This window comes from Leopardus geoffroyi, chromosome B4 (genome assembly GCF_018350155.1).
Source record: "Leopardus geoffroyi isolate Oge1 chromosome B4, O.geoffroyi_Oge1_pat1.0, whole genome shotgun sequence".
NCBI classification, from domain to species: Eukaryota; Metazoa; Chordata; class Mammalia; order Carnivora; family Felidae; genus Leopardus; species Leopardus geoffroyi.
The window spans coordinates 96740595-96767551 of NC_059341.1; the positions used below are offsets into that span (position 1 = coordinate 96740595).

The following is a 26957-nucleotide window of genomic DNA, read 5'->3' on the forward strand; positions in this document are numbered from 1 at the left end:
TGCATGAAGACCATATATGCAAGTAGTCTAATAAGAAGGCCGCTACTATTTAGTCTTACTTCACAGATTTGGTTCTTAATCAGTTAATTCGATGTCTTACCAAAGGAAAGGATGTTGTTTTGACATGTTATGTAAATTTAGACTTGTGTGTTTTTAAAAAGTACTCCGTAGTTAAAAAAACTATTCAAAGAAAACGTTTTCTGGGTTAAAACACATCCGTGTAGTATATCTGAAACTCATTTACGTCCTCTTCTTACATTGTCAGCAATTAACTGAAAAAGTTCAAATATAGTGTAATTATTAGTTTTAACCAAGGCATACAAATGTTAATGTCAAATAAACCACGAAATAAGCCACAAGATTCAGACTTTTAATGTTAATAAGACGTTCTGCTTTCTAAATTAAATGACTTAATGCACACACTTAAAGTATGAGCGGTGTAGGAACAGATCTCCTCAATGTAAATGCTGTCATTACAATAATTATTTGAGCTCAATAGCAGGTACTATGTCCAACTTTATCTTTACATCTCTAGCAATTACAAGTGTTCACCACATACTAAATGGTGTCGTCTTAAATAATTTTCTCAGTCATAAAATTTTTACAACACAACATATGCCCCTTCCCCTAAAAATCCATAATATTATGTGCCATAAACTCTTTATAGATGAAAATGTATTCGATTATGCTTGAAACGGACTTATGGGGTCTAAATTTATTTGCATTCGTTTTTTCTATTACTACCCTGGTAGTGGTTTCAGCATTCGGTGTTTGCCTATGCTCTCAAACCTAAGTACCTAAGGTTCCAGACATCAGTATTCTGAGAAGCATTACAAACCCACCAGGCCCCGGTCGCAGGTGGCCTCGGAGTGGGTCCGCCCCGCTCGACCTCTGGGAGACGCCCTTAAACCGCTCACGTGGACTAAGCGACGTCTCGGGCGGCCGCAGCGCATGCGCGCAGGAAAGGGAGACGCGACTCGCCGCGGGCTGAGGTCCGGGAACCTCGGCCCAGGCGGGCTGGACCAGGATTCTGAAGCGGCGCGCGCAGCGGTCGGGACGTGACCGCGCTCCACTGCGCTGGGCTCACCGCCGGGACCCACCCGGGCTCTGACTGCGCACCTTGTCTTTTTGCGGCCCGCGTCGACGCGTGGGCGGGAGGTGGAGGCGGAGCCCGCGGTCCTAAGACCTTCGATTGGCTGATTCCGCTTTCCTGTCGCTTTCCACCCTGCTGAGTTGTGGTGTGAAGTGACCGCCGACTAGGAACCGGCACTCAGCGGGGATGGGCTTTGCTTTTCCTGTGAGGTGTTAACCTCGCCCACGGGAGTTTCAGCTCTCCACCTGCCGAAGTTTCCGGAAATAGTTTCAGGTTTTTTTTTTTTTTTTTTCGGTCGGTGGGAGACGTTCGCATTTATGGTTGCCTCTACATGAGTTTTTTGATGGCAACTTAAATGACTGATTTTTTTTATTAGAAACACTGTATATTTTCTCCCTCGGGGGCTCGTTCATATCCTTACTTTCCATGACAGATCTTAACGACAATATATGCAAAAAATATATAAAGATGATCACTAATATAGTTATATTGAGCCTGATCATTTGCATTTCTTTAGCTTTCTGGATTATGTCTATGACTGCAAGCACCTATTATGGTAAGTATGAATGTTCTAAGTTGTTTTTCTATAAGCTAATTGGTGGAATTGAAAATAGTCTCATTAATGAAATCCAAAACTCCTGTCCTCTGAGTGGTTATGAACTGTTGTGTTTACTTAACTCCCATGGTCCGAATTTACAAACATTAAAATGTAATCACTGCCTTGAACATTTTAGAACCTTTAATAAACACAGCTTGTGGATAATACTAGTTAAACCTATTTCAAATTGTTTTTATGTTGTATGTAGTTATTACATCTATCTTGAGAAATAAGTGAAATGAAACATGGTTTTGTAAAAGGAACATGATCATTGCATCTTAAACACATGGGAATAGTTTTCATTTTCAGAAATAGAATTTTTTGGTTGAACATTTGGCCCTCTTTGTCTCCCATTTTTGATAGAAACATGGGCTCAGGCAATAGTTCACATTTTTCCTTACTGTAATCACTCAGTCTTGTGTGTACGAGTCTGTCAGGAATGGTGGGGACTTTAAAGGGGAAAACAATGGCCTGTATAAGGGAGGAGGCCTCTCTCCACTCAGTCAATTCTGCCACGTGAGCCTGAACTTCCACATTTTACAACAGAAGCCAAGGTTCTGGATTTTTATACTGAAATATCCTAATCTTAAATACTAACTTCCAGTTGTTTGAAAACATTATGTTAGCCAAACAAAATACCTGTGAGCTGGATGCAACCTTTGGAAAACTCAGTTGCTAATTGTTGAATTGAGGTGTGTAGCTTGTGAGAATGTTACTTTAAAACACACACACACACACACACACACACACACACACAAACAAAAAAAAAACCTCTACAAGGCAAAAAGTGAAATAATTGGATCCTGTTAATAGTTTGCTTTATGCAGTTCTTGAGATTTAACACATGCCTCCTTTCCAAAACAATGGTGAACTATAGAGAATCATTTCAAATCTCCACATATGTATGAAATATCAAAACTTGGACAGGACTTATTTGGTCATTCCCCAGTAGGATTGTCTCTCTGGAAACATAAAAGTCTTAACATATTTTACTTTGGTGACCTCATCTCTGTTTCCCTACTTATGCCAGTATTTTAATCCAGAATGCAGTTAATCAGAGTTTACAGCCAGGACTAACGTGCAAGCTTCACACAATTTGTGCTCTATCTTTATAATTTTTAGGTAATTTACAGCCTATTTCTCCTTGGCGTTGGCTGTTTTCTGTTGTCGTTCCTGTTTTGATTGTCTCTAATGGCTTTAAGAAGAAAAGTCTAGACCACAGTGGGGCTTTAGGAGGTATGTTTTTCTTTTGAATGTTAACTATATAATAAGTGCTTGCTAATATAATTTAAAACCGTGTTTTCTAAATTCCAAATATATGAGACGACAGTCACAATGTTATGTATTTTAGACAATGATAAAGTGATTTATTGCTCAGCATTCCTATTCTGTCAAAATTGCAGATACTAACATACTCAGTGTAATGTTCAAATTTATCTTTGTAATTGATGTCAAGTAGATTAATAGGATAGATTTTTTTTTTAGTTTCTTAATTATTCTGCTCCTTTAGTTGTATTAAATTATCTGCTGGCAGAAATGCTGGAGAACTCCTAGGTGTAAAGTAGAGGAACTGGTGGAAAGAATTGTTCTTGGAAATCGCTATTAGTAGCCTCAAGCAGAGCAGTACAAATTAAGTATCCTAGATATGTTTTTCAGAACTGAGTTAGGGATAGGCCATTTATCTGTTCTTTTAGCACATATTTATTGAGCACTTATTATATGCCACTCTTCTAGAAACTGAGGATGCGACTGTGAACAAGGACAAGGTTTCAAGTTCTTCTGGAACTTTTATTCTTTAGAAGAGATAACAAACAAAATACATTAAACTTTTTATATAATAAAGTTTGTGAGAAAAACTGAGATAATAAAGAGTGTATGTTGGGGGATGCAGGCATTCTTTTGTAGATAGGGTCAGGCATAACCCGTTTCTCTAAGGAGGTAGTTGTGAACCGAGACTTGAAGAAGCCAGCAATGAGAAAGTCTGAGAGAAGCAGGTTCCAGGCTGACAGAATCACATGGGAAAAGACCCCTGGCTTACCCTGGCTTATTTGGTGTGAGCATAAAGTTCATTTGACTGGAAAATAGTGAAAAAAGGAAAATGGTGAGAGATAAAATTGAAGAAATAGGCAAGGGCCAGGTAATTAAGGGGGCTTGTGGGACACAGTAAAGATTTTATTTCAAACTAGGTGGAGCCTCACCTGCCTCAGATCAGTGGGGTGACATGGTCTGATATGACATTGAGACTTTCATTCCTGGCAGTGTTTTAAACCCTAAGACATGAGAATCCCCCTCAACTGGCAGGTCTTGAAGCCACCTATCTAACCTGCAAAATATTGCTCATTAGCCTAACTTAGCACTGTAAACACACTCTGCTGCCACTGTATTCACACAGAGCAGATGTTTCTCAAAGTTTTATAAACTTGAGCAGGCCTTCATGGAAGCAATATAACATGATGGGTAAAAGAACAAGTGCTAGAATCAGGCAGGATGGATTTGAATGATAGTTACAGCAGGTGCCTGGGTGGCTCAGTCAGTTAAGCATCTGACTTCGGCTCAGGTCATGATTTCATGGTTCGTGAATTCAGGTCCCCTGTCCAGCTCTGCACTGACAGCATGGAGCCTGCTTGGGATACTCTGTCTCCCTCTCTATCTGCCCCTTCCCTGCTCACATGTTTGCTCTCTTTCAAAAATAAACATTTTTTTAAGTTAAAAAAATAAAATAAAAATAAATGAATATTAGTTACGGCTTTGGGAGAGTCACTTAACCTCCCTATGCCTTAGTTTTCTCTTCAGTGAAATGGGATTTTTAATATCCAACCTAAAGAACTACCATGAAGTTAATACAGCCTAAACTTCATGGCATCTTCACTTGCAGTGGTACCTTCTAAGGCCTTGGGAAGAACCCTAGCAGTGTATGCTCATGGTCCTATGGTTTTGTAAATTTTACAAAGGTAAGAGCTATGTTTGTGTGTGTGTGTGTGTGTGTATATGTATACATATATATATATATTTTTTTTTAATTTATAAGCACCAGGCCCTATAAATCCTTGATCTACCTCTGATTTCATTCTTACAGGTTGCAGTAAGAATTAAATCAGGTAATCACAATAAAGTTCCTAGCTCAGTGCATAGACATAGCCAGCATTTATTGCCTGCTTATTTTCAGGCAGTTCTTCAGAATCATGCTAAGTCTCTTCCTTTATGATTGAGAAACATTGTTCAAGGACTTTTTTCCCTCCCATGAGGGTAGTTGAGAATTACAGTTAACAGACCATATTGACATATATTTTGTCTTGCCATATAATCAGTATTAGGAATGGTTATGTTTTATCTGTTTAGCAAATGCTTATGTTGCGTATACTGTGTACCAGGCACTGCTGTTAGCACTTTGGAAGTATTAACTCACTTAAAGTGAATAATTTGGTCTCCGTTTGAATATAACACAGAGTTATGCTTTGTTAAAAATGTCCTTTCTCAAGTAGTCTTGCCTTGATTATTATCATTCTTGACATATAGAAAGGACAAGTCCTTCCTGAAATTCTGTCTTCCCTGGTTTCCATGTTGTATATTGCCCTGCTTTTTCTTTTCTGATCTCTACTTTTGTTTCTTTCCTGCTACCATTTGCTTTTCTGCCTTCTAGTCCTTGGGCCTCTATTCCTCTCCTGCCTAGCTTGATTTAGAATTAGAAGATATGTATTTGAATTCTGAGACTTCCACTTGCTATCTCAGTGAAGTTTGCTGTCACATACTATGAGTCTGGAGTTCTCTCTTGTCCAGCAAGAGAACGGATGCAGAATTGAATACAAGAGAGGCTTGTGTCCAGGAAGAGACAAGAGCCCCAAATAGGGGTTTCGTCTCCGCATTTATTGAGCTTACAAGATATTACCCATGTGGGTGAACATGAAGAAAACAAGATTTTACGCATGTGAACGTGGAGAAAACAATCAGTAATCATTAAGTTGTGTGCGTAAGAAGCAAAGGGTGTGGGGGCAAGTGGAGTTTGTGATCAAAGTACAATAGTATATTGGCGTCAGATGGAAGTATTTGTGATCCCATTACAATATCTTGCTAGCTAACCTTGGGCATTTTTGCCCTGTGGCAGCTGCTTTCCACCCTAAGCTTTTTCTAACCCATTTATGTAAGTAGAACCTATTTCCCCACATTTTACCACATTGCCTAACAATTTGGAGTCTCAGTTTCTTCATCTCTTATGAAATAGTTCCTTAGGGCTTATTGGTGAGGTTCAGACAAGATAATGTATGGGACAATATGTCTGTTTAAGCTATAGAGCGTTAGGGGTGCCTGGGTGGCTCAGTCAGTTAAGCGTCTGACTTCGGCTCAGGTCATGATCTCACAGTTCGTGGGTTCAAGCCCTGCATTGGGCTCTGGGCTGACAGCTCAGAGCCTGGAGCCTGCTTTGGATTCTGCATCTCCTTCTTTCTCTGCTCTTCCCTCATTCATGCTCTGTCTCTCTCTCTCTCTCTCAAAAATAAATTAAAAAGTTAAAAAAAATTTTTTTAAAGCTATAGAGCATTAAACATTTACTGTTAGTGATTTATTGTGTGCTTTCGATTGTATTGTAAACTCCCAGAAGACAGGAGTGGATCTTATGCTTCTGTGTCCCATGCTTCTTTGAATAGTGTTACACACATAACAGGTACTTAGGAAATATATGATTGATTCTTTTTAATTTTTTTTTTTATTTATTGGAGGGGAGAAAGGAGAGGGAGGGGATTGGGAGAATCCCAAGCAAGCTGTGTGTGTCAGCACGGAGCCCAATGTGCAGCTTGAACTCAGGAACTGTGAGATCATGACCTGAGCTGAAATCAAGAGGACGCTCAACCGACCAAGCCACCCAGTCACCCCTGTACATTGATTTTAAAACCTCTGTTCTTTTTTCTAATCATTTCATTCCATGAATATTGGTATCTTTTGTGTGGAGCTTTTTTTTCCCCCTTAAGAACAAAAAAAGAATTGTAATGCTAGTTCAAATTATATAGGACTTGGGAATACCATGCTGGAGTATGACTATAAATTACTTAAACCATCAGTGTTGTCATTTGCCTATCTGTAAAGTGAGAAGAAATTATATTATCTACAGCATTGATCTGTGAGAAGCCATCCATGTACAAAGGTTAGCACAGTACCTGGCACACACATTAAGTATTTTATAGATGTTAGTTACTGTTATTGTCTTCCTTCCACTACTGTTCACAGTCATAGGAATTTTACTAAGGTTGTCCATATCATGCCTTTAGTGTGCTTGGGATCGAGAAGAGTTTCAGAACTTCCTCAGGATATGGGTGTTAAGAGCCCCCCATGACACTGGAACACATACCTCGGTGATGATGGAAGAGAGGAGGGGTTGAGGCAGTGCTTAAGGTGAACACTGAAGTGGAGGCCTCTGATCTCTTTGAGAGAGATTATTTCTAGAATAAGGAGGATCACATGAGGGAATATATGGGAAGGTGATTATAAAGCACTGGGAAGCACTGTGTAAATGATTTACTCTAAGGAAGTATTTGTATTCCTTTGAGCTCAGAATGGACAATCCGTCATCAGTTTTTTGACTTGACAATTTTAAATTTGATTTCACCTACCAAGACTATTAGGCATAATGGTTTACTATTTTTTCTCATTCATTCATTCATTCAACAAATATATAGTTAGGGTTCCCTGTATGCCAGGCACTGTCCTGGACACTTAGGATTTAGTAGTAAACAAAATGGATAAAAATCCCACTGTCACTCCTGAAACCAATATTATACTATATGTTAAATAACTAGAATTTATTTTTTTTTAAGGTTCTTTATTTCTTGAGAGAGAAAGGAAGAGAGAGAATCCCAAGCAGGCTCCTTGCTGTCAGCATGGAGCCTGACACGGGGCTCAATCCTATGAACTGCAAGATCATGATTTGAGCCGAAATCAAGAGTTGGATGCTTAACTAAGACCCCAGGCACCCCAACTAACTATAATTTAAATGAAAACCTAAAAAAAATACTACTGTTAGAGAACTTACAGTTTTAGGGAACAGAGATAAATAAGATGGGCTTGAGGCATTTACTATTGAATTTTTTTAATGTTTTATTTATTTTTGAGAGAGAGAGAGTGTGTGAACAGGGGAGGGGCAGAGATTGAGGGAGACACAGAGTCCAAAGCAGGCTCCAGGCTCTGAGCTGTCAGCACAGAACCTGATGTGGGGCTCAAACTCACAAACTGTGAGATCATGACCTGAGCCGAAGTCAGACGCTTAACCAACTGAGCCACCCAGGCACCCCAGGTTTGAGGCATTGAATCCCCAGAAATATATATTGTAAATGTAATGGAAATGCACACAAATGGAGTATTGTCTGGAAAGGCTAGTGGTTGTATTCCATGTGGTCTTACAGAGGGTGGCCTTACCTCTTTTGGGTCACCATGGTTCAGATCTGGTGATCGATCTTTCTGAAATAGAAGCCTCATTCTGTCAGGTACCCAGAGTTGATAAGACCTAAGAAAACCAGTTTATGTTGTTCATTGTCACAAGGGACTGGTATTACAATCAGTATACCACTTTTATTAATCTGATTAATATGGAACTAGTTAGGGTGCCTGGCTGGTTCAGTCAGTAGAACATGTGACTCTTGATCTCAGAGTCATGAGTTCAAGTCCCACATTGGGTGTGGAGCTTACTTTAAAAATAATAATAATAAAGTATGTCTTTAAAAAGATATATGGAACTAGTTGATTGCAGACTGAATAAAAACATCACTGCTGAGGCATGCCCAATTCTTGTAGTCAGGCCACTTGAGAAGTAATATTATAACCAGAACTTTTCTTTGGTGAGTACTAAGTCTGAGAAACAGTCTATATGATGCCAGCAAGCCAAGTCTAAAGACCCAGAGGGGGGTCACACAGGACCAACCAAGAGAATCCCTGACTGTGCGCAGGGTAGAAATCAAATGTGAGTCAGCATGAAATGAAAATGAAGTTTATGGAAGATATAGAGAGAGTCCAAATACAGACAGAGTGGGAGACACAGAAAGGAAAGGAGAGAGAGTCCCATCTTTGTTTGGTGTGTGGGGTTTTAATGAGGATTGTGGTCTGGTGTATGTGTTTTTTTAGGCATCCAGGAACCAGTTAGAACAAAGAAGAGGGTCCAGGTGTTATTTCTTGGAGCCAGGGGGCCTTGGTCAAGATGTCTAGCACCAGTGGTCTGGAATACACATATGCTGGCTTCCTCGGGTCATTCTTGCCTGGTCCTTCCTTAGAAGTTATCTATTCTAGGGGCGCCTGGGTGGCGCAGTCGGTTGGGCGTCCGACTTCAGCCAGGTCACGATCTCGCGGTCCGTGAGTTCGAGCCCCGCGTCAGGCTCTGGGCTGATGGCTCAGAGCCTGGAGCCTGTTTCCGATTCTGTGTCTCCCTCTCTCTCTGCCCCTCCCCCGTTCATGCTCTGTCTCTCTCTGTCCCAAAAATAAATAAACGTTGAAAAAAAATATTAAAAAAAAAAAAAAAAAGTTATCTATTCTAAAGAAATCATTAACTCCTTGTCCCTTACAAGGAGGATATACACTGTTTGCTTTATGAGGCATGTATAAAGTGGGGGTGCAGGTCCTAGCAAGAACAAAAGCAGGAAAAGGAACAGAAAGCAGATTTTTATGGAGTCCTTCAGTTTCCCTGTCTCCAGTATTGCAAATCCACCAGTCACAGGGTCCCATCCCTTGTACGGAATTCAACAAGTCTGCCAACTTCTGGTTCTTTGGCCTTCATGTTCTTTATTTTGGGCTAATGAGCCTTCTGTTGATTCCCACAGTCTTTCTGTAGTAGATTACCTATGATAGAATTGATTATATTTGAGTTGATTAAATTATAAAATTCTAGTCCTGCCTTTGCCTTTTCTGCCTGTCAGGGTTATTATACCCAGGTCACCATGGTTGAAATTTGGGGTGTAACTCTACTCCTGCTATCAGTGACATTCGTAGACAGTGTTGTTTTACTTCCCCCTATGGCTCTGTTAAGTGCAGAATTTACCTGTTTAAAACTCAGAAGGCAGCCATAATTCTTGAATCTTGAAGTGCTTTGAGAGCACCCTTTTGTTTTTCATATCAGTTTTTATTACTGACAATTAGAGATTCCAGAGGTGGTTCCAGGAGATGGAATCTAGAACTGGAAACTGCAGTTACTAATTTAAGAATTCAGACATAGCTAGCAGTTGCAAACAATTCCAAGATATTTTTAGACTACATGAAAGAAATCATTGTTTCAAAGTACATTGCCTTTGATTTATTTCCTCATTCTGAACCTGTCATCCATATGAACATTGATCACTTCCTGTGGTATTTTAAGGTGGTTGAAGTAAAAAGGATGTAGATGAGTGGTAGCATTTCAGTATAGGTTGTTTTAGGGCCCTCCTACTCTGTGTTTGTTTACAAACAGTGGAACGAATTGTTAATAGTGACTACAGAGAAGGGATGGGAGTATGGGGGTGTACAGAGACATTTTCACATTTACTATGTATACTTCCATATTTTTGGCTTTCTCCTCCAGTAGTTATGTACTACTTTTGTAATACTGTAAAATCAATTCAAAAAAACTTCAAGGTTGAATAGGTTTTTCCACTGCAGCTGCTTTTATTGCCAGTGATATTAGTTAACATTTATTAAAGGCCTTCTACATCTGGGTAATATAATAAGTATATTATAAAAATTATTTAACTTTTCACAGCAAGCCAATGAGGTAGGAATTGCTGTTATTATTTCACCAATGAAAAGTTGAGGCTTACAGTTGGGAAACATTTAGTTATTCAGAGGTAAATGGAGGAGCCAAAGTTTGAACTCCAGACTGTTCAACTCCAGAGCTAAAGTACTTTGTTAGTACTTTATACAGCATTACCCTACTTCTTGCACTTTATTTATTTTTTTAAGTTTATTTATTTTGAGAGAGAAAGAGAGAAAGAAAGTGGGGGAGGGGCAGAGAGGGAGAGAGAGAATCCCATGCAGGCTCCACGCTGGCAGCCCAACTTGGGGCTCACACCCCCAAACCATGAGCTCATGACCTGAGCCAAAAATAAGAGTCAGACACTCAACCGACTGAGCCACCCAGGCGCCCCCTACTTCTTACACTTTAAATTAGATGCACTAAAGTTGGAGTGCCTGGGTGACTCAGTCCGTTAAGCATCTGACTCTTGATATCATCTTAGGTCTTCATCTCAGGGTCGTGGAGCCTACTTAAAGTACTAAGCATGATAAACTTGAGTAAAATGCCAATATTTGAGTATCTCTGGAGTGATTGATCAATAAATGTCTCACTAGTTGCAGTATCTGAATGTTGAGCTAATCAGAGTTTCTACAAAAATAAAAACCTGGTCCCCTGTTCTGTTATTTAAGAAGATACTATTTCATACTCATTTATTAAATAAATATTAACACCTGCTTAATATCTTTTCTATTAATAGTTTTGTTTAATGTGTTAACAAAAATCTTTATATGACAATACAATATATTTATCTTAAAAGTTACAGAGAATGGAAATTGTTTTTTGGGGGGTTTTTTGTTTGTTTAAATTTTAACTAGGCCTCACATTCAACATGGGGCTTGAACTCATGACTCTGAAACTAAGAGTCACATGCTCTTAATGCTGACTGAGCCATCCACATGCCCTGAGAATGGAAATTGTTAACAATAAAGTTAGACAGGGATGGAAGAATTTGTACTTAGAAATACAAGCAAGCAGTCTGGACAGGGCCACACAAGATAACAGTGCCTTGGTGTGATGATCACATTCTAGGAAACTGGTCCCCAACCCTGCAGGGCCAGCAGGTGGATTTTTTTCACACACCGACTCTAAACTGGAAACTTAGACTTAAAGCAGCCAAGCTCGTGAGAGACTAATTAACAATAAATGTAAATTTTTTGGGTGCCACTGACCCGAGTGTTCAAAGGCAGAATTAGGACACTCTCTCTCTGAAAGGAGAACTATAAAAATTATTATAAAAGGGGTGCCTGGGTGGCTCAGTTAATTAAGCATCCACTCTTGATTTGGCTCAGGTCATGATCTCACAATTCGCGAGATCAAGCCCCACTGGGCTCTGCACTGACAGCATGGAGCTTCCTTGGAACTCTCTCTTTTCCTCTCTCTCTGCACCCCTACCCCAAAATAAACATTTTTAAAAAACCCAATAAAAAATTATTATAAAAAATATGATTATAGGGGCACCTGGCTGGCTTCGTCAGAGCATCGTGCAACTCTTGATCTTGGGGTCATGAGTTTGAGCCCCACATTGGGTGCAGAGATTAATAAATAAAACTTTTTTTAAAATGTGCTTTTAGGGGCGCCTGGGTGGCGCAGTCGGTTAAGCGTCCGACTTCAGCCAGGTCACGATCTCGCGGTCCGTGAATTCGAGCCCCGCGTCAGGCTCTGGGCTGATGGCTCAGAGCCTGGAGCCTGTTTCCGATTCTGTGTCTCCCTCTCTCTCTGCCCCTCCCCCGTTCATGCTCTGTCTCTCTCTGTCCCAAAAATAAATAAACGCTGAAAAAAAAAAAATAAATAAAAATAAAATGTGCTTTTAAGTTGAGAAGGACTTAGAGAATAGAGAATGCTACTTTTATATAAAGAAGAAGGGAGGTACCTGGGTGGCTCAGTCAGTAAGCTACTAACTCTTGGTTTCTGCTCAGGTCATGATCTTGTGGTTCGTAAGTTCAAGCCCCACATCGGGCTCTGCCAGTGTAAAGCTTGCTTGGGATCTCTCTTTCCCTCTCTCCCTGCCCCTCCCCTGCTCACTCTCTGTCTCTCTGGAAATAAATAAACTTTAAAAATTTTTAAAAAAAGGGAAAATAAAACATATATATATATATATATATATATATATCTTTCGAAAAAGAAATGCAGGAATGATAAGCTAGAAAATAATGAAGTTTGTTATCTACAAAGAATGGAGGGAGAGCAAAATATAGTCAGAGGGGCAAAGGGACCTGGGAGGAAGTGACCCTTCTCTAAATATACTTTTTTGTGTAAGTTTGACTTTTGAAATCATGCTAGTATTCTACATATTTTAAGCAATAAAATTAGGATGGAAAGGGGCGCCTGGGTGGCGCAGTCGGTTAAGCGTCCGACTTCAGCCAGGTCACGATCTCGCGGTCCGTGAGTTCGAGCCCCGCGTCGGGCTCTGGGCTGATGGCTCAGAGCCTGGAGCCTGTTTCCGATTCTGTGTCTCCCTCTCTCTCTGCCCCTCCCCCGTTCATGCTCTGTCTCTCTCTGTCCCAAAAATAAATAAAAACGTTGAAAAAAAAAATTAAAAAAAAAAAAAATTAGGATGGAAAAGGGGAAATCTACAACTGAAAGCAAACTAAAACAAATGAACCCAATTGTATTTTAAATTAATACTATAAGCACACTGGAGGGAAAAAGAGGAAACTTAACATAGTATTTAACTATATTCCTTCAGTCTTGGGTTAAGGGAAGAAGAGAATTGCAAACAAATCCTGAACTATGTTTGGTGTGGTTTGTTTTTGTTGTAGTAAGAGTGAAGTAATTCTACAAATTTTACATGTGATAGGGGATTGAGAAAATGAGTGAAATTGTCATTGTTATTTTAAACTGGGGGGTTCTTACCAAAGAAGGAGGCATACAAATGTGGAAGGAGGAGGAGCAAGAGAATCTGTGGAGATGGATTGTAATGGGAGCTCTTGGTATGATCTTGTGATTTCTAAAATACATGTATGTGTGTGTATGTGTAGATGTGCACATGTATGTGCATGTGTGTATATTTGTATGTTCATGTGTATGCATGTATTTATTTGTCCTGTCCACAAAAAAGTAAATATACCCCAGTAGCAATGAGCACACTGTGAGATTGGCCACTGAAATGAACCAAAGCTCCTCAGAGAAATGACTGGTTACAGGGCTGGGGAAAACTAGGTTTGGGAAGAACCTAGAGCATCTTGTTATGCCAGAAAGAAAGGAAATACTAAAAAAAAAAAAAAAAAAAAGAAGAAGAACAAGAACAAGAACAAGAAGAAACAAAGAAAGAAAAGAAAGAAAGAAAGAAAGAAAGAAAGAAAGAAAGAAAGAAAGAAAGAAAAAGATGGGGTTATGTCACACAGGTGTAGTAATGAGCTTATGTATTTTGTCTGTTATTAGTATAGCACCCCCCTGCTCTCTTTTGGTTACTGTTTGTATGGGATATTTTTTTCAGTCCTTTTACTTTCAACCCCTTTGTGTCTTTAAAGTGCATTCTTTGTAGACAGCATTGGACTATGTATTTTTATTTCACATAGACAGTCTACGTCTTTTGATTAGAGTGTTTCATTCCCTTACACATACTTGGTTTTTTTTGGAAGATTTTTTTTTTTCTAAGTAATCTCTACACCCAGTGTGGGGCTCAAATTTACAACCCTGAGATCAAGAGTGCTCTACCAATTGAGCCAGCCAGGCGGCCCTAGCCCCTTACATTTAAAGTAATTAAGGAGAAACTTATTTCTGTCACTTTGCTATTTTTTCTATATGCCTTTCAGTTTTTTTGTTCCTCATTTTTTGTATTACTATCTTCTTTTGTGTTTAATTTTTTGTAGTGGAATGTTTGAATTCCTTTCTCATTTCCTTTTGTGTATATTTTATAACTATTTTCTTTATGGTTACCACAAGAATTACATTTAACATCCTGGAGTTACAACATTTTCATTTAAATTTTTGCCAGCATAACATCAATAACCTACAAACTTTTAATTTCTCCTTTGCTTTTGAAAAATAGTTTGGCTAGATTTAAGCCTCTTGTTTGACAGGTTTTGGGTTTTTTTTTCTTTCCTTTTCACACTTTGAGTATATCAGCCCTGTGCTTTCTAGCCTTCTGGCCTCCAAAATTTCTGATAAGAAATCTGTTGATAATCTTACTGAGGATCACTCGTATGTGATGAGTTGCTTACCTTTTTCTGCTTTCAAGACTTTGTCTTTGAACAGTTTGATTATAATATGTCTCAATGTGGCTCTCTGAATTCATTCTACTTGGAGTTTGGTAAGCTGCTTTCTTGCATGTTTATACGTGTGTCTTTCATCAAACTTGGTAAGTTTAATAAAAAAACAAAACTTGGGAAGGTTTCAGCTGTTATTTCTTCAAAGAATTTCTCTATCCCTTGTCCTCTTTTCTTCTTCTGGGATTCCCACGTGTGTGTTGTTCCACTTGTCCCTTAGGCTTTGTTCACTTTTCTTCAGTCTTTTTTTTCTGTTCTTCAGACTGGATAATTTCCTTTGCCTGCCTTCAAGTTCATTGATTTCTTTATTCTGCCGGCTCAAATGTGCCTTTGAATCTTTACTGAATTGTTTTCAGCTCCAATATTTCCTTTTGTTTTTTCTCTAGATTTCTGTCCTGTTTATTAGCATTTCCATATCCCATATTGTTTTCTTGACTTTCTTCATGTCTTCTTTTCATTCTTTGAGCATCCTTAAGACTGTTGTTTTGAGGTCTTTGCTTAGTAGGTCCACCATCTGGCCCTTCCAGTGACAGTCTCCATTGATTTTTTTTTTTCCCTGTGAATGGGCCATACTTTCCTGTTTCTTTGTATGCCTTGTGATATTTTTCTTGAAAACTAGACATTTAAATCTAATAAGATGGTAACTCTGGAAATCAGAATTTCCCCTGTCCCCAAGGTTTGCTCTTTTTTGTTTTTGTTTTGTCTTGTTTTTGATTGTTGCAGGCTGTCTCTATGCCAGAGATCACCCTAAGGTGTAAACTTAAGGTCTTCCCAGTCTTTTCTGAGCCTATACCTTTCTCTGGGTATGCACTGTGACTTTCTAATTTTCCCCGTAAATTCAGTTTCTTTCGAATGTCCTAGTCTTTAATGTATGGCTCTCCAAATGAGGAAAACCAGAAATGAAGGGAGGCTGGAATCAACCCTTTAAATCCTTTGGAAGTTCCTTCAGCAAGAAAGGGCTTGCAACAGTAAGGGGTGGAGTGCAACAATGGCTGCCATCCTCTGTGTCTATATCTGCATTATCAGAAGCAGCAATCATTGATCAGAGTACAAATCCTCATATTTGAAAGACAAGTCCAGGGGCCCTTGGGTGGCTTAATCAGTTAAGTGTCTGACTTCAGCTCAGGTCATGATTTCATGGTTGGAGTGTTAGAGCTCTGCATCAGGCTCTGTGCTGACAGCTCTGAGCCTGGAGCCTGCTTCAGATTCTATCTCCCTCTCTCTCTGTCTCTCCCCTGCTCACGTTTTCTCTCTCTCTCTCTCTCTCTCTCTCTCTTTCTCTCTCTCTCTCTCTCTCTCAAAAATAAACATTAAAAAAATTTTAAAGAAAGACAAGTCCTTATTGTCCTCCCTGGCTTTCATAACCTGTGTGCAGACTGCTCCTGCAATTCCTGTACTTCCTGCCATGGGGCTGGGAGTGGTGATGGGAAACTGACCAAAATTACTACAGTTTCCCTTCCAAGCCTTCCTTTGAAAGTTACAAGCCTTCAGTAGACTCCAGAGCTCCAAAAAAGTTTTGTCAGACAGATTCTGCCTGTGCAATTGTTGTCTAGGTGGGAAGACAGATTCTTAATGCTTCCTACTCCTCCCATCTTTCCAGAATCCTCTGTCTCATTCATTTTTGTAGAATTTACTAACCATTGTGGTAATAGGAACTAGGGTACTTTGCTATCTCAGCCACCAAGTTTTACTACTAAGAACAATTTCTTTTTTATTTTTATTTTATTATATAGAGCACACACACACGGGGAAGAGGGGCAGAGGGAGGGAGAGAAAGAATCTTAAGCAGGCTCCACGCTCAGCATGGAGCCCAGTGCAGGGCTTGATCCCACAACTCTGGGATCATGACCTGAGCCAAAATCAAGAGTTAGTCACTCAACTGACTAAGCCACCCAGGCATCTCTCATAAGAACATTTATTTTCAAATTTTCTAACAAAGGCCTTTAAGGATTATCTGAGTAATTTAAGAAGCTAATTCCAGCAGATGTGCATTTTCTTTATAGAATTATTGAGAGACAGGCTTTATAATTTCTCAGTTTAGTAACCTACAACAAGTTAAGTCTCAAGCATGTTTGACTGATTTAGCAGTTGATTTCAGTGGCCTCTTTACATATTGCTATAATATCAAGAGTACATCTTTCCTTCTTTCTGTTTTTTTTTTTCTTTTCTGTTTCATTTAATGTAAGCTTCCCTCTTTTTTGCTCTCCTGATAAGCCTTCCTTGAAATTGGTCATTCATGGAAAAATGCAAGATGTTCCCTTTCTTCTTTGTCCAAATAAAAGAAACAAAGAAAAAGTTGAAAAATCTAAAATCATATTCACAGAAAATACTCCATTTTTAATTTCACATAAAATCCAGGACTGTTTTCATAGATTTACATAAGAAAACATAGCTAAGAAACACTATCTATATCTTCTCCCATAGTTTATGAGACTCAAGAAGAGAACATGTAGAACTTTTTTGAAAAGCCAAAAAGCTAGCCTTTAAGTAGAAAAAAAGATCTAGACTATAGGGGGAAATGTAAAAATTAGAAGCCTGAAAGATGCCACAGTTTAACCTCTCTGCAGAGATCCACAGTTAACTTTGAAATTTTCCAAACTAGCTGTCTATCCAAATGTTGTATATAACATATATAATATGTATTGCTTAATAGTGAATCACTGCTATTTATTGTGTTCTGTAATTTGATTATAAAATAAAATGTCTACAGTAATACATTCATATATTTATAATTTGAAAGGAGGTCAAAATATGGTTTAAAAAAATCTCTCAATTTAATGAAACCAACATTTAGTTTACTACTTGGTAATATCTGAACTGGTAAAAGTGAAGATGTATTAGGAAATGTACATTTCAGGTTTAATGTGAAAAAGAACTGAAAAAAATCCATTCTTTTTTTCACAGCATTAATGTAGGGACTAAATATAATTCTGTGTATGTATATGTTTCTTTCAGGACTTGTGGTTGGATTTATCCTAACCATTGCAAATTACAGCTTTTTTACCTCTTTGCTGATGTTTTTCCTTTCTTCTTCAAAACTCACTAAATGGAAGGGAGAAATAAAGAAGCGTCTAGATTCAGAATACAAAGAAGGTAAAATGAATTATGTTTGATATCACTCAAACATAAGCTTACAGTAAGAACATATTTCATCCTAACATATTATAAGCTTACAGTAAGAACATGTTTAGATTGTTGAAACAGATAAATTTTAGATGAGAATAACTTTAAGTAGTAGCCTAATTTAGTTTATCATTACTTCACCATAATAGTAAGAGCGAATTTTAGAAGCATTAGAATCTATCATTAATTATTCTAAAATAATATAGAATATAGAAAAAGGTACTATCCAATTTTAGTCATTTTTAAAATTGTAGTCATTTTTCTTTTCTTAAACATTAAAATAAATTCCTGTAACTGCATGATTGCCCTTCTGAGGAGAAAACATTTCTTGTCCTTTTTATGTACTTGTTTGTTTGTAGGCGGGCAGAGGAATTGGATTCAGGTATTCTGTAATGGAGCTGTGCCTACAGAGCTGGCCCTGCTGTACATGATAGAAAATGGCCCCGGGGAAATCCCAATAGATTTTTCCAAGCAGTACACTGCTTCCTGGATGTGTTTGTCTCTCTTGGCTGCACTGGCCTGCTCTGCTGGAGACACGTGGGCTTCAGAAGTTGGCACCGTTCTGAGTAAAAGCCCGCCAAGGCTAATAACAACCTGGGAAAAAGTTCCAGTTGGTGAGTCTATATTTAAATTTCTTCAAAAAAACAAAGTGAAGAAAAAAAACCCGATTGATTGTGTTTCTTACCTAGGAGGATTTTAAGAATTTTGGTTATTCCCTTAATTGGAAAATTACTGTAGGCTATTAAATTGGTGATAATAATATTTGCAGGAAATGTTAGCGAGTCCTAGATAAATAATACAGGAATGCAGAGACCTATCAGTAGGAGAGGAAAAGGAAAGGAATAGTAGAGTATTTCTTGAGGACCTGTTATGTGGTTAGTGCTTTACCACACATCTCAGTTCTCTTACCATTATCATCAACATCTACTACTACTACGACTACTACATTGTTGTCTCTGTTATCACCTGCCCTCCTCCTTCATCTTCTTCCCTTCCTTCTCCTCGTCTTTTACTCCTCTACTTTCTCCTCCTCTTCCTTTTCTTCCTCACCTCCTCCTTTTTATCTCTTCCTCATCATCGTCATCCTTAATACTCTCAATATTCATGTGTATTGGTTCTTTAATTATTTTCATCTAACAAACAAGGAAATTAAGAGAAGTTAAGTAACTTCACTACAGTCACCATAACTTGGAAGTGGCAGAAGGAAGATTGAAATCAGGCAGTCTGGCTCCATTGAACCATTCCCCCGCACTGCTTATAATGTCAGGAGTCAATGTGCAGAAAAGACTTCTTTTTAAGTAGGCTATGAGCTTTGGATTGTATGAAAGAGAACCCTTTCTTTTAGTCTTAGTAAGATAGGTACTACAATTTTTTGTTTTCCTTGATTTTATGTGTTTGTTGATTTTTAACCAGATTATTTTTATCTATGTTTCTTCTTCAGGGACCAATGGAGGGGTCACAGTGGTGGGCCTTGCCTCCAGTCTCCTTGGTGGTACCTTTGTGGGCATCACGTACTTCCTCACACAGTTGGTTTTTGTTAATGATTTGGACATTTCTGCTCCCCAGTGGCCAATTATTGCATTTGGGGGTCTGGCTGGATTACTAGGATCAGTTGTAGACTCATACTTAGGAGCTACAATGCAATTTACTGGTAAGAGCATCACTTTATTATTGCAACTTATTAGTATATTAAATGGGAACAAATATGGGGGGAGAAAACATGAAAACAATCTCAAAGAGGAAATTGAGAGGCCAGGAATGATAGGACAGAACCTTTTCCACAATTTTGATTTTAATTTTTGTGTGTGTTAAATTAATTGAAAGAGAATTAGTCCTACAGAACAATGAATAGAAGCTATGTGGGGAGGATATGATAGTGCAGGAAACAAATACTTTTGCTTATGGGACTTTATCTAATCCCAGGAAAGCAGAACGTTTCGGATCAGATCATTTTAATGCCCACCCTCTATTTGTTTTACAAGTCTGTTTGAGAAAGAATTATTGTACTACTCTGTACACATATGACCTACTTTTCTACTGTGACATAATGCTTTCTGTCCCCACTGAATTTTTAGCCCCACTCAAGATACATGGGAGAGTTGGTTTTCCCCACAATTTTCTGTGCTTTGCTTTTGAGGCTGTCCTGTCATGTCAGTATACTGACATATTCTGGTAGGTGTGTATTTCTTCCACACTCTGACCAACCATGTGTTCTTCTTTGACTCATACAGTGAAGAAGCTGGGAGTCTGGAGAAAGTTTCTCTGTGTACAGTCCTTCTATTTCTTTTCATGTGCCAAGATCATCTACTTGCCCTTATGCTTCGCTCCCCACCAATCAGAATGTTTGTTCTCTCAGATTTGTTAGTCTCATCTAGATACTAAGGAGGAAGCAGTCTGATTTTAGTTCAGGGTAAAGGTCAGTAACTACACACACACACACACACACACACACACACACACACACACACAGACTCACCGTCTCTCTGTCTCTCTCTCTCTCTCTCCCTCCCTCCCTCCTCCATCCGTACGTTTTTTTTGTTTGTTCTTGTTTTTTTTAAGAACCTAGGTTTTATTCTAAACTGGGCTCTAACTGGGGAAGTTTCTGATCATATTGAGTGGGTTGAAAAAATAAATGTGGACTGTGGGACAGATTAACTCGTTAATTCTTTGTGTGCCTCCTTTGTGCTGGCACCGTGCTGGCTCCTGGGTTTCCAGTGCAGAGGCCAAAGACATGATCCCTATTGGTCTTGCAGGCCTAGTCTTCTGGTTTCATGACATCTCTACTTTTAATGTTCTCCCTTCTACCTGTGAAGGAATTCCAGCAGTGTTGAGAGAACAGTATTAAGGTGTACTGAAAATCACATTTCAAAAAAGTCTATTGTAATCGAGGGTTCCATATCTCTCACCATTTAATTATCCACTGAAATCAATTTTTTTAAAAAATTTGTTTTAAATGTTTATCTTATTGGGGCGCCTGGGTGGCTCAGTCGGTTAAGCGTCCGACTTCAGCTCAGGTCACGATCTCACGGTCCGTGAGTTTGAGCCCCGCGTCGAGGCTCTGGGCTGATGGTGGCCCAGAGCCTGGAGCCTGCTTCCGATTCTGTGTCTCCCTCTCTCTCTGACCCTCCCCCGTTCATGCTCTGCCTCTCTCTGTCTCAAAAATAAATAAACGTTAAAATAAATAAATAAATAAATAAATGTTTATCTTATTTCTGAGGGAGAGAGACACAGAGCATGAGCAGGGGAGGGGCAGAGACAGAGGGAGACACAACATTCGAAGCAGGCTCCAGGCTCTGAGCTGTCAGCACAGAGTCCAACACAGGGCTCGAACTCACAAACTGTGAGATCATGATATGAGCCAAAGTAGGATGCTTAACCTACTGAGCCACCCAGGCGCACCTCCACTGAAATCAATTTTAAGTGGCTGAGAATCTTTCAAAGATTATATTCTTTGGAAGGGAAGAGCTTATTTGTTTTAAATCAAGTCATTTGGATTTTCCACCTCACTTGCTTCTTTTCTACTCCAGGTTTAGATGAAAGCACTGGCATGGTGGTCAACAGCCCAGTGAATGAGGTGAAGTACATAGCAGGGAAACCGATTCTTGATAACAATGCAGTGAACCTGTTTTCTTCTGTCCTTATCGCCCTCTTGCTCCCAACTGCTGCTTGCCATTTTTGGCCCAGTGAGTGAACTTTATTTCATTTACAAAGGTTGAAACTGTGGTAAATTCAGCTAAATTTGCAATTCTGAGCTTCATCGTAAAAAAGAATAATTACAATGGCAAAGAGGAAATATCAGCTCTTCCCATATTCCATTGTGATGAAATTCCACATTTTTCCTTTCGTTAACTCCCTTGTAACAGCTAACATGTTTGTAGTGAAAGATAAGTATACACAGAACTTATTCATATTTTTCTTCTGCTGAGTAGAGCTTCTTGAGCAATGAAGCTATGATATCCATATAGATTGCTATATACTGAACTGAAAATTCCTACGGAGTAAATAATAGATTTTGTTCTCGTTAAACCAGTATAGGGACTAAAAGTGTAATGCCACATGTAACAGTTACCCAAATTGTAGTTTGAGGTGGTTTAAACTGATGTGTGTATGTGGAATTCTGAATAAGTGTAATCCTGGACTCCATTACTTGCCATACACAATTGGGGAAAGTGTGGAGTTTGGTTCTTAATGAGCTATGAGGCCTACTCCACATTTGTTCTCCCTTTCTCAGGGTTAGTAATGGGAAAAAAGTAAATGTCTTTTTCATATGACCATTAGAAAGCATACTTTTTTAAGTAAAAGCAAAGAAGTTTTATATCTAAGATATGTGCACCTTCTATTTCAATTGATCTTTGAGAAGTTATCTTGTATTTAATATTTTTTAATGTATTTTCTAGTTTTCTTTGAAATTTATATAGGAATTTGTTTTACTTTGGCATCCTGAACAATTAGAGTTACTGGGAAACTATTGTAACTGTTTTTTTATTTGCTATCTAGAATTCACTGGAAGATGCTATGATTTCTTCTTCTGTACTTAAGTTATGCTCTTCTGTACAATACATACTCAAATGAATTCTACTTTTCAGTTTTGTTCTTCACTATGATTTACTGTGCACCAAAGGAGTTTAATATGGTATGGATTATTTTGCTCAAAGTATTTTAGTATATGTGCTGCTGAAGTGGGCATGTTGCTGAAAGTATTTAAAAATATTTCTCATGTGATTTCCATACATCCCTCCCCCTTCTTTTGCATTGAAATTGAAGAGAGATTAGGGGCGCCTGGGTGGCGCAGTCGGTAAAGCGTCCGACTTCAGCCAGGTCACGATCTCGCGGTCCGTGAGTTCGAGCCCCGCATCGGGCTCTGGGCTGATGGCTCAGAGCCTGGAGCCTGTTTCCGATTCTGTGTCTCCCTCTCTCTCTGCCCCTCCCCTGTTCATGCTCTGTCTCTCTCTGTCCCAAAAATAAATAAACGTTGAAAAAAAAAAATTTAAAAAAAAAAAAAGAAATTGAAGAGAGATTCCATGAATTAAGCCACTATTATTTTAGAGTGGATAAAGCTTAGAATTCTTTACTGGTGGGGCGCCTGGGTGGCTCATTTGGTTAAGTGACCAACTTTGGCTCATGACTGACTTTGGCTCAGGTCATGATCTCACTGTGAGTTCGAGCCCCAAGTCAGGCTCTGCCCTAACAATGCAGAGTTGCTTCAGATTCTGTCTCCCTCTTGCCCTCTGCCCTCCCCCTTTCATGCTCTCGCTCGCACGCTCTCTCTCTCTCTCATTCGCTCTCTCTCTGTCAAAAATAAACAGTAAAAAAAAAAAAAAAAAAAAGAATTCTTTACTGGTGGCTCTACTACAGTGATAATTTAGAACTGTGTTGACTCAGGAAGAAAGAAAAAAAGAGAGAGAGAGAAAGAAGAGGAGGGGAGGAGGGGGGAAGGGGAAGCGGAGAGAAGAAACAACGCTGACATCCTTAATCCTTAAGCCAAGCAATACAGTGTGTCTCAAGCATCGGTTTTCACCTTTGGGTATAGAGTGTGATCACCTGAGGATCTTTAAAAAAAAAACAAAAACCTTGTGTCTGGGCTTTGCTTCCAAGGATTCTGATCCATCTGTTCTGGGGTAGAGCCTCAGTGTTAGGACATTTTAGTGCTCTTACTGTACATTAGAATCACATAGGGTGTTTTTTGTTTTTCTTAAATCTCTACACCCAATGTGGGGCTTGAATTTACAATCCTGGGATCAAGAGTCCCATGCTGTACCAACTGAGCCATCCAGGCATAGGGTGTTTTTAAAAATATTTGCCAAGACCCCTCCAGATAAATAAATCTGAGCATCTGAAGGTGAGGTTCATGCATAGGTTATTTTTAGAAAACTCTCTAGGAGATTCTAATGTTCAGACAGGTTGAGAACTACTAAATAAGAATGTCCTAAAGCACCATATATAAAAGAAGCTTCAAAAGAATGGGACTTTCCATTTTTATGCAGACAGCTGTTAGTAGCAGTGCTGTATGCTCTCTTTTTGCATTAATAGCTTCTGGTAATTATACTGTGTCTTATGGCCACATCACTTACCAAATCATTCCTGTGTCAGTTTTTGATGCAGCCTGTTTATTGTTTGAACAGCCTGTATCTGTTCCAACATGCCTTTTCTCTTTTCCTAGTGATTAATCCTCATGACATACAATGGAATATAAATATTTATTGCAACCATCTTTGGGTTTGGTAGAATCACCGTGTCATTAATGGTGTAGGGAAATACTGCTTGACAAGCCTTTATTTGAAAACCTAGGTCTAGTTGTGTTTTGGAATCAAAATCTTCAGATTTTAGAAAACTAATGGAGTACATATATTTTACTTAAATTCCCAAAAATAAAGAGTCTCAGGTGGTACCTATTGTCAAATACACTAATGTTTCTATGGTGAATGTATGAATAGTACCACTAAGTGTGATAACTGAACACTATAAAAAGAGAGCCTCAGATCAGGTCAGTTTTGTCACCAAATTTAGGAAGGAACTTTCTGTTTTCAGAGCTTTTTTTGGATATGAGAATTATAGATAAGGAATTGTGGCTCTTTTTGTTTTCTTTAATCTTAGATGTATTTTATTGTAACATCCTTCATAATTGGATATTTAACTAGTTCAACCTATTCTTCCTCTTTACTGAGTGAACAGTTTATTTTAAAAACACTTTCTGGGGCACCTGGGTTGCTCAGCGGGTTGAGTGTCCGGCTTCGGCTCAGGTCACGATCTCGTGATTCGTGAGTTCGAGCCCCGCATCGGACTCTCTGCTGTCATTGCAGAGCCGGCTTCAGATCCTCTGTCCCCATCTCTCTCTTTGCCCTTCCCCAACTTGCGCTCTCTCTCCCTCTCTCAGAAGTAAACATTAAAAACAAAACCTTTTTGATAGAAAAAAATAAAAACACTTTCATAGAAAGAACTCCATGTAAGAGTATAACAAAACAATACGTACTGCCTACCTAGGGCAGCCTAAAGGTATACATACCATTTTTATCATACTGTTATACAGTAGAGGAGAGGAAGGTTATGTGGCTCAAGGCTTTTGAAGCTTTTGAAGGAGACCTAAAGATTACAAGGAGTGGCATATGAAGACTCATCAAATGGAGCTACCAGGAGAACAATGAATTGATACAACAGGTCATTCCATTCTTAGCTTTTCTCATTACTTGGGTTATGAGTGTCTCAACCAAGGTGTACAAATTTCTTTCTTGTTTCTAACTGCTGTATTTGTAGGATGCTAGCTTCAGAAATGCCAGACCCATCCCAGTTAAAGACCTAGTGGAGAGAAAACTCATGCAAGGTGAGATATCATAAACTCTGCCTCATGCCTGTAGTAATAACGGCTGCTACCTGTTATGCACAGCAGATATACTGGAGTGCAATCATCTGATGTCCTTGATGTTTCATCTGCTGTTCCTGATGCCATCACAGTGAGAAAAAAACTGTCTTAGCCCCCAGATCTCAGGTGAATTGTACATATTTTAAAGATGAAAACACAGTTATGCAGCTAAATTATTTAATCTCCTAATAGAGTATCTGTTGCTATAATTCCAAATGGTCCTGAATATTTTATTAAAAAAATTTTTTTAATGTTTGTTTATTTTTGAGAGAGACAGAGTGTGAGCAGGGGAGGGTCAGAAAGAGAGGGAGACACAGAATCTGAAGCAGGCTCCAGGCTCTGAGCTGAAGTCTGACGCTTAACCGACTGAGCCACCCCAGTGTACCTGGTCCTGAATATTTTAAAAAGTATATAGATGTTCGGTATATGTTTGTTAAATTAAGTTGTTTGACTTTAATCAGTGTTTCCTTTGAGTCACTGAAAGCTGATAATCAGGAACATTGTTCTGGAGGAAAATAAAAAATAAAAAAAACCAGTTTGGCTACCTGAATTTCTGAGGACTGTGATGATTCCAGCATTTATCAGTCATGCGACGCACTATTAATGGTTTTGAAACTAATGAGTCAGGAAATGATAATCAGGGTAAGGCTCCTAAAATTGTTTTCTCTGCCAGGGCTAGGCATGTTAACTCTCATTCGTCACCACCTTCAAAATTTATTTTATACATGTGGCAACCCTTTTTTTAATGTTTGGATTTTTTTTCTTTCTTTTTTAAATTTATTTTTTAGTTTTTTAAGTAATCTCTACCTCCAATGTAGGGCTTGAACTCATGACCCCAAGACCAAGAGTCACACGCTCCACTAACTGAGCCAGCCATGTGTCCCAGATAGTTTTTCTTTTTTGTTGTTAATATTTAATTATTATGAAATACACTGAATTTATTTTTTAAAATATTAGTATATTAGAGATAAAAGTAAAATATCCTTTTGCCTCCACAACCCCCTCAACAGACCTAGCCCTCTCCTACCTTTCCCAAAATAACTAGCACTAGAAATTTGAGATCTTTTCTACACAATAATTGTGTTGGGTTTATTTTAACATATTATTTTTAATCAATGAGATCTTGTTATAATTAATACTATGACTTCGCTGCTTCAAGTTGGATGCTTTCATCCAAGAAAAATCTATTAAGGAGAAAAAAGGGGTGAAAAAGATGTATACCAAAATATCAATGTGTTATTTCTAAAACATCTACAATCAAATGCATTCATTCTACCAATCAAGAAGATACTCAAAGTAATCTCTAGAAATTACCTCTCTTCTCCATCTACCCCTCCCCACCATTGTTTTAAATGGCTTTCCTTTTCTTTATAAACTACCTTATTAGTACTCAATTGAAGGACTAAAGTGGGAGTTTAGTATAACATAATGAAAAGTAACAGTGAATACTCAAAGCAGTACTTTAACACCTTCACTTTTAGATTGTTGCAAATGTTAATACAAGTATCACATCTCTGTACCTGTGTGTATATTTTGAGTGTGATTTTTTTTTCCAATTTTTTACATTCTTCTGATCTTAGCTGCTTGCATTTGGAATTATACATGGCAAACACCTTTGACAAAATTGTCAACACGTTGTTGAATTCTAGAACAAAGAACCATAAGGAATCTTAGCCCATTGATCAGATTTGAAGTTAAAAAATATGTATACCATCTCATACGAGTGAGTGTAGTGTTTTCAAACACTGTCTTTTCTACTTGGAATTTCTTCCCTCTCTCTTCCCTTATAGATCCTTCAAAAACTGGCTTAGTGGCACTTCCTCTAACAGTCTTCCTAGGCT

At 38.6% G+C, this 26957-nt stretch overlaps 1 protein-coding gene across 1 annotated transcript; it reads left to right on the plus strand.

Moving 5' to 3' along the window:
* The first annotated feature begins 939 nt into the window (after positions 1-939).
* TMEM19 (transmembrane protein 19) lies at positions 940-22337 on the plus strand. The gene is made up of 6 exons (XM_045462876.1): positions 940-1649; positions 2814-2927; positions 17592-17729; positions 18119-18373; positions 19201-19410; positions 21287-22337. The coding sequence occupies exons 1-6, from the start codon at positions 1520-1522 to the stop codon at positions 21448-21450; spliced, it is 1011 nt and encodes a 336-aa protein (XP_045318832.1). The 5' UTR covers positions 940-1519; the 3' UTR covers positions 21451-22337.
* Positions 22338-26957: the final 4620 nt, after the last annotated feature.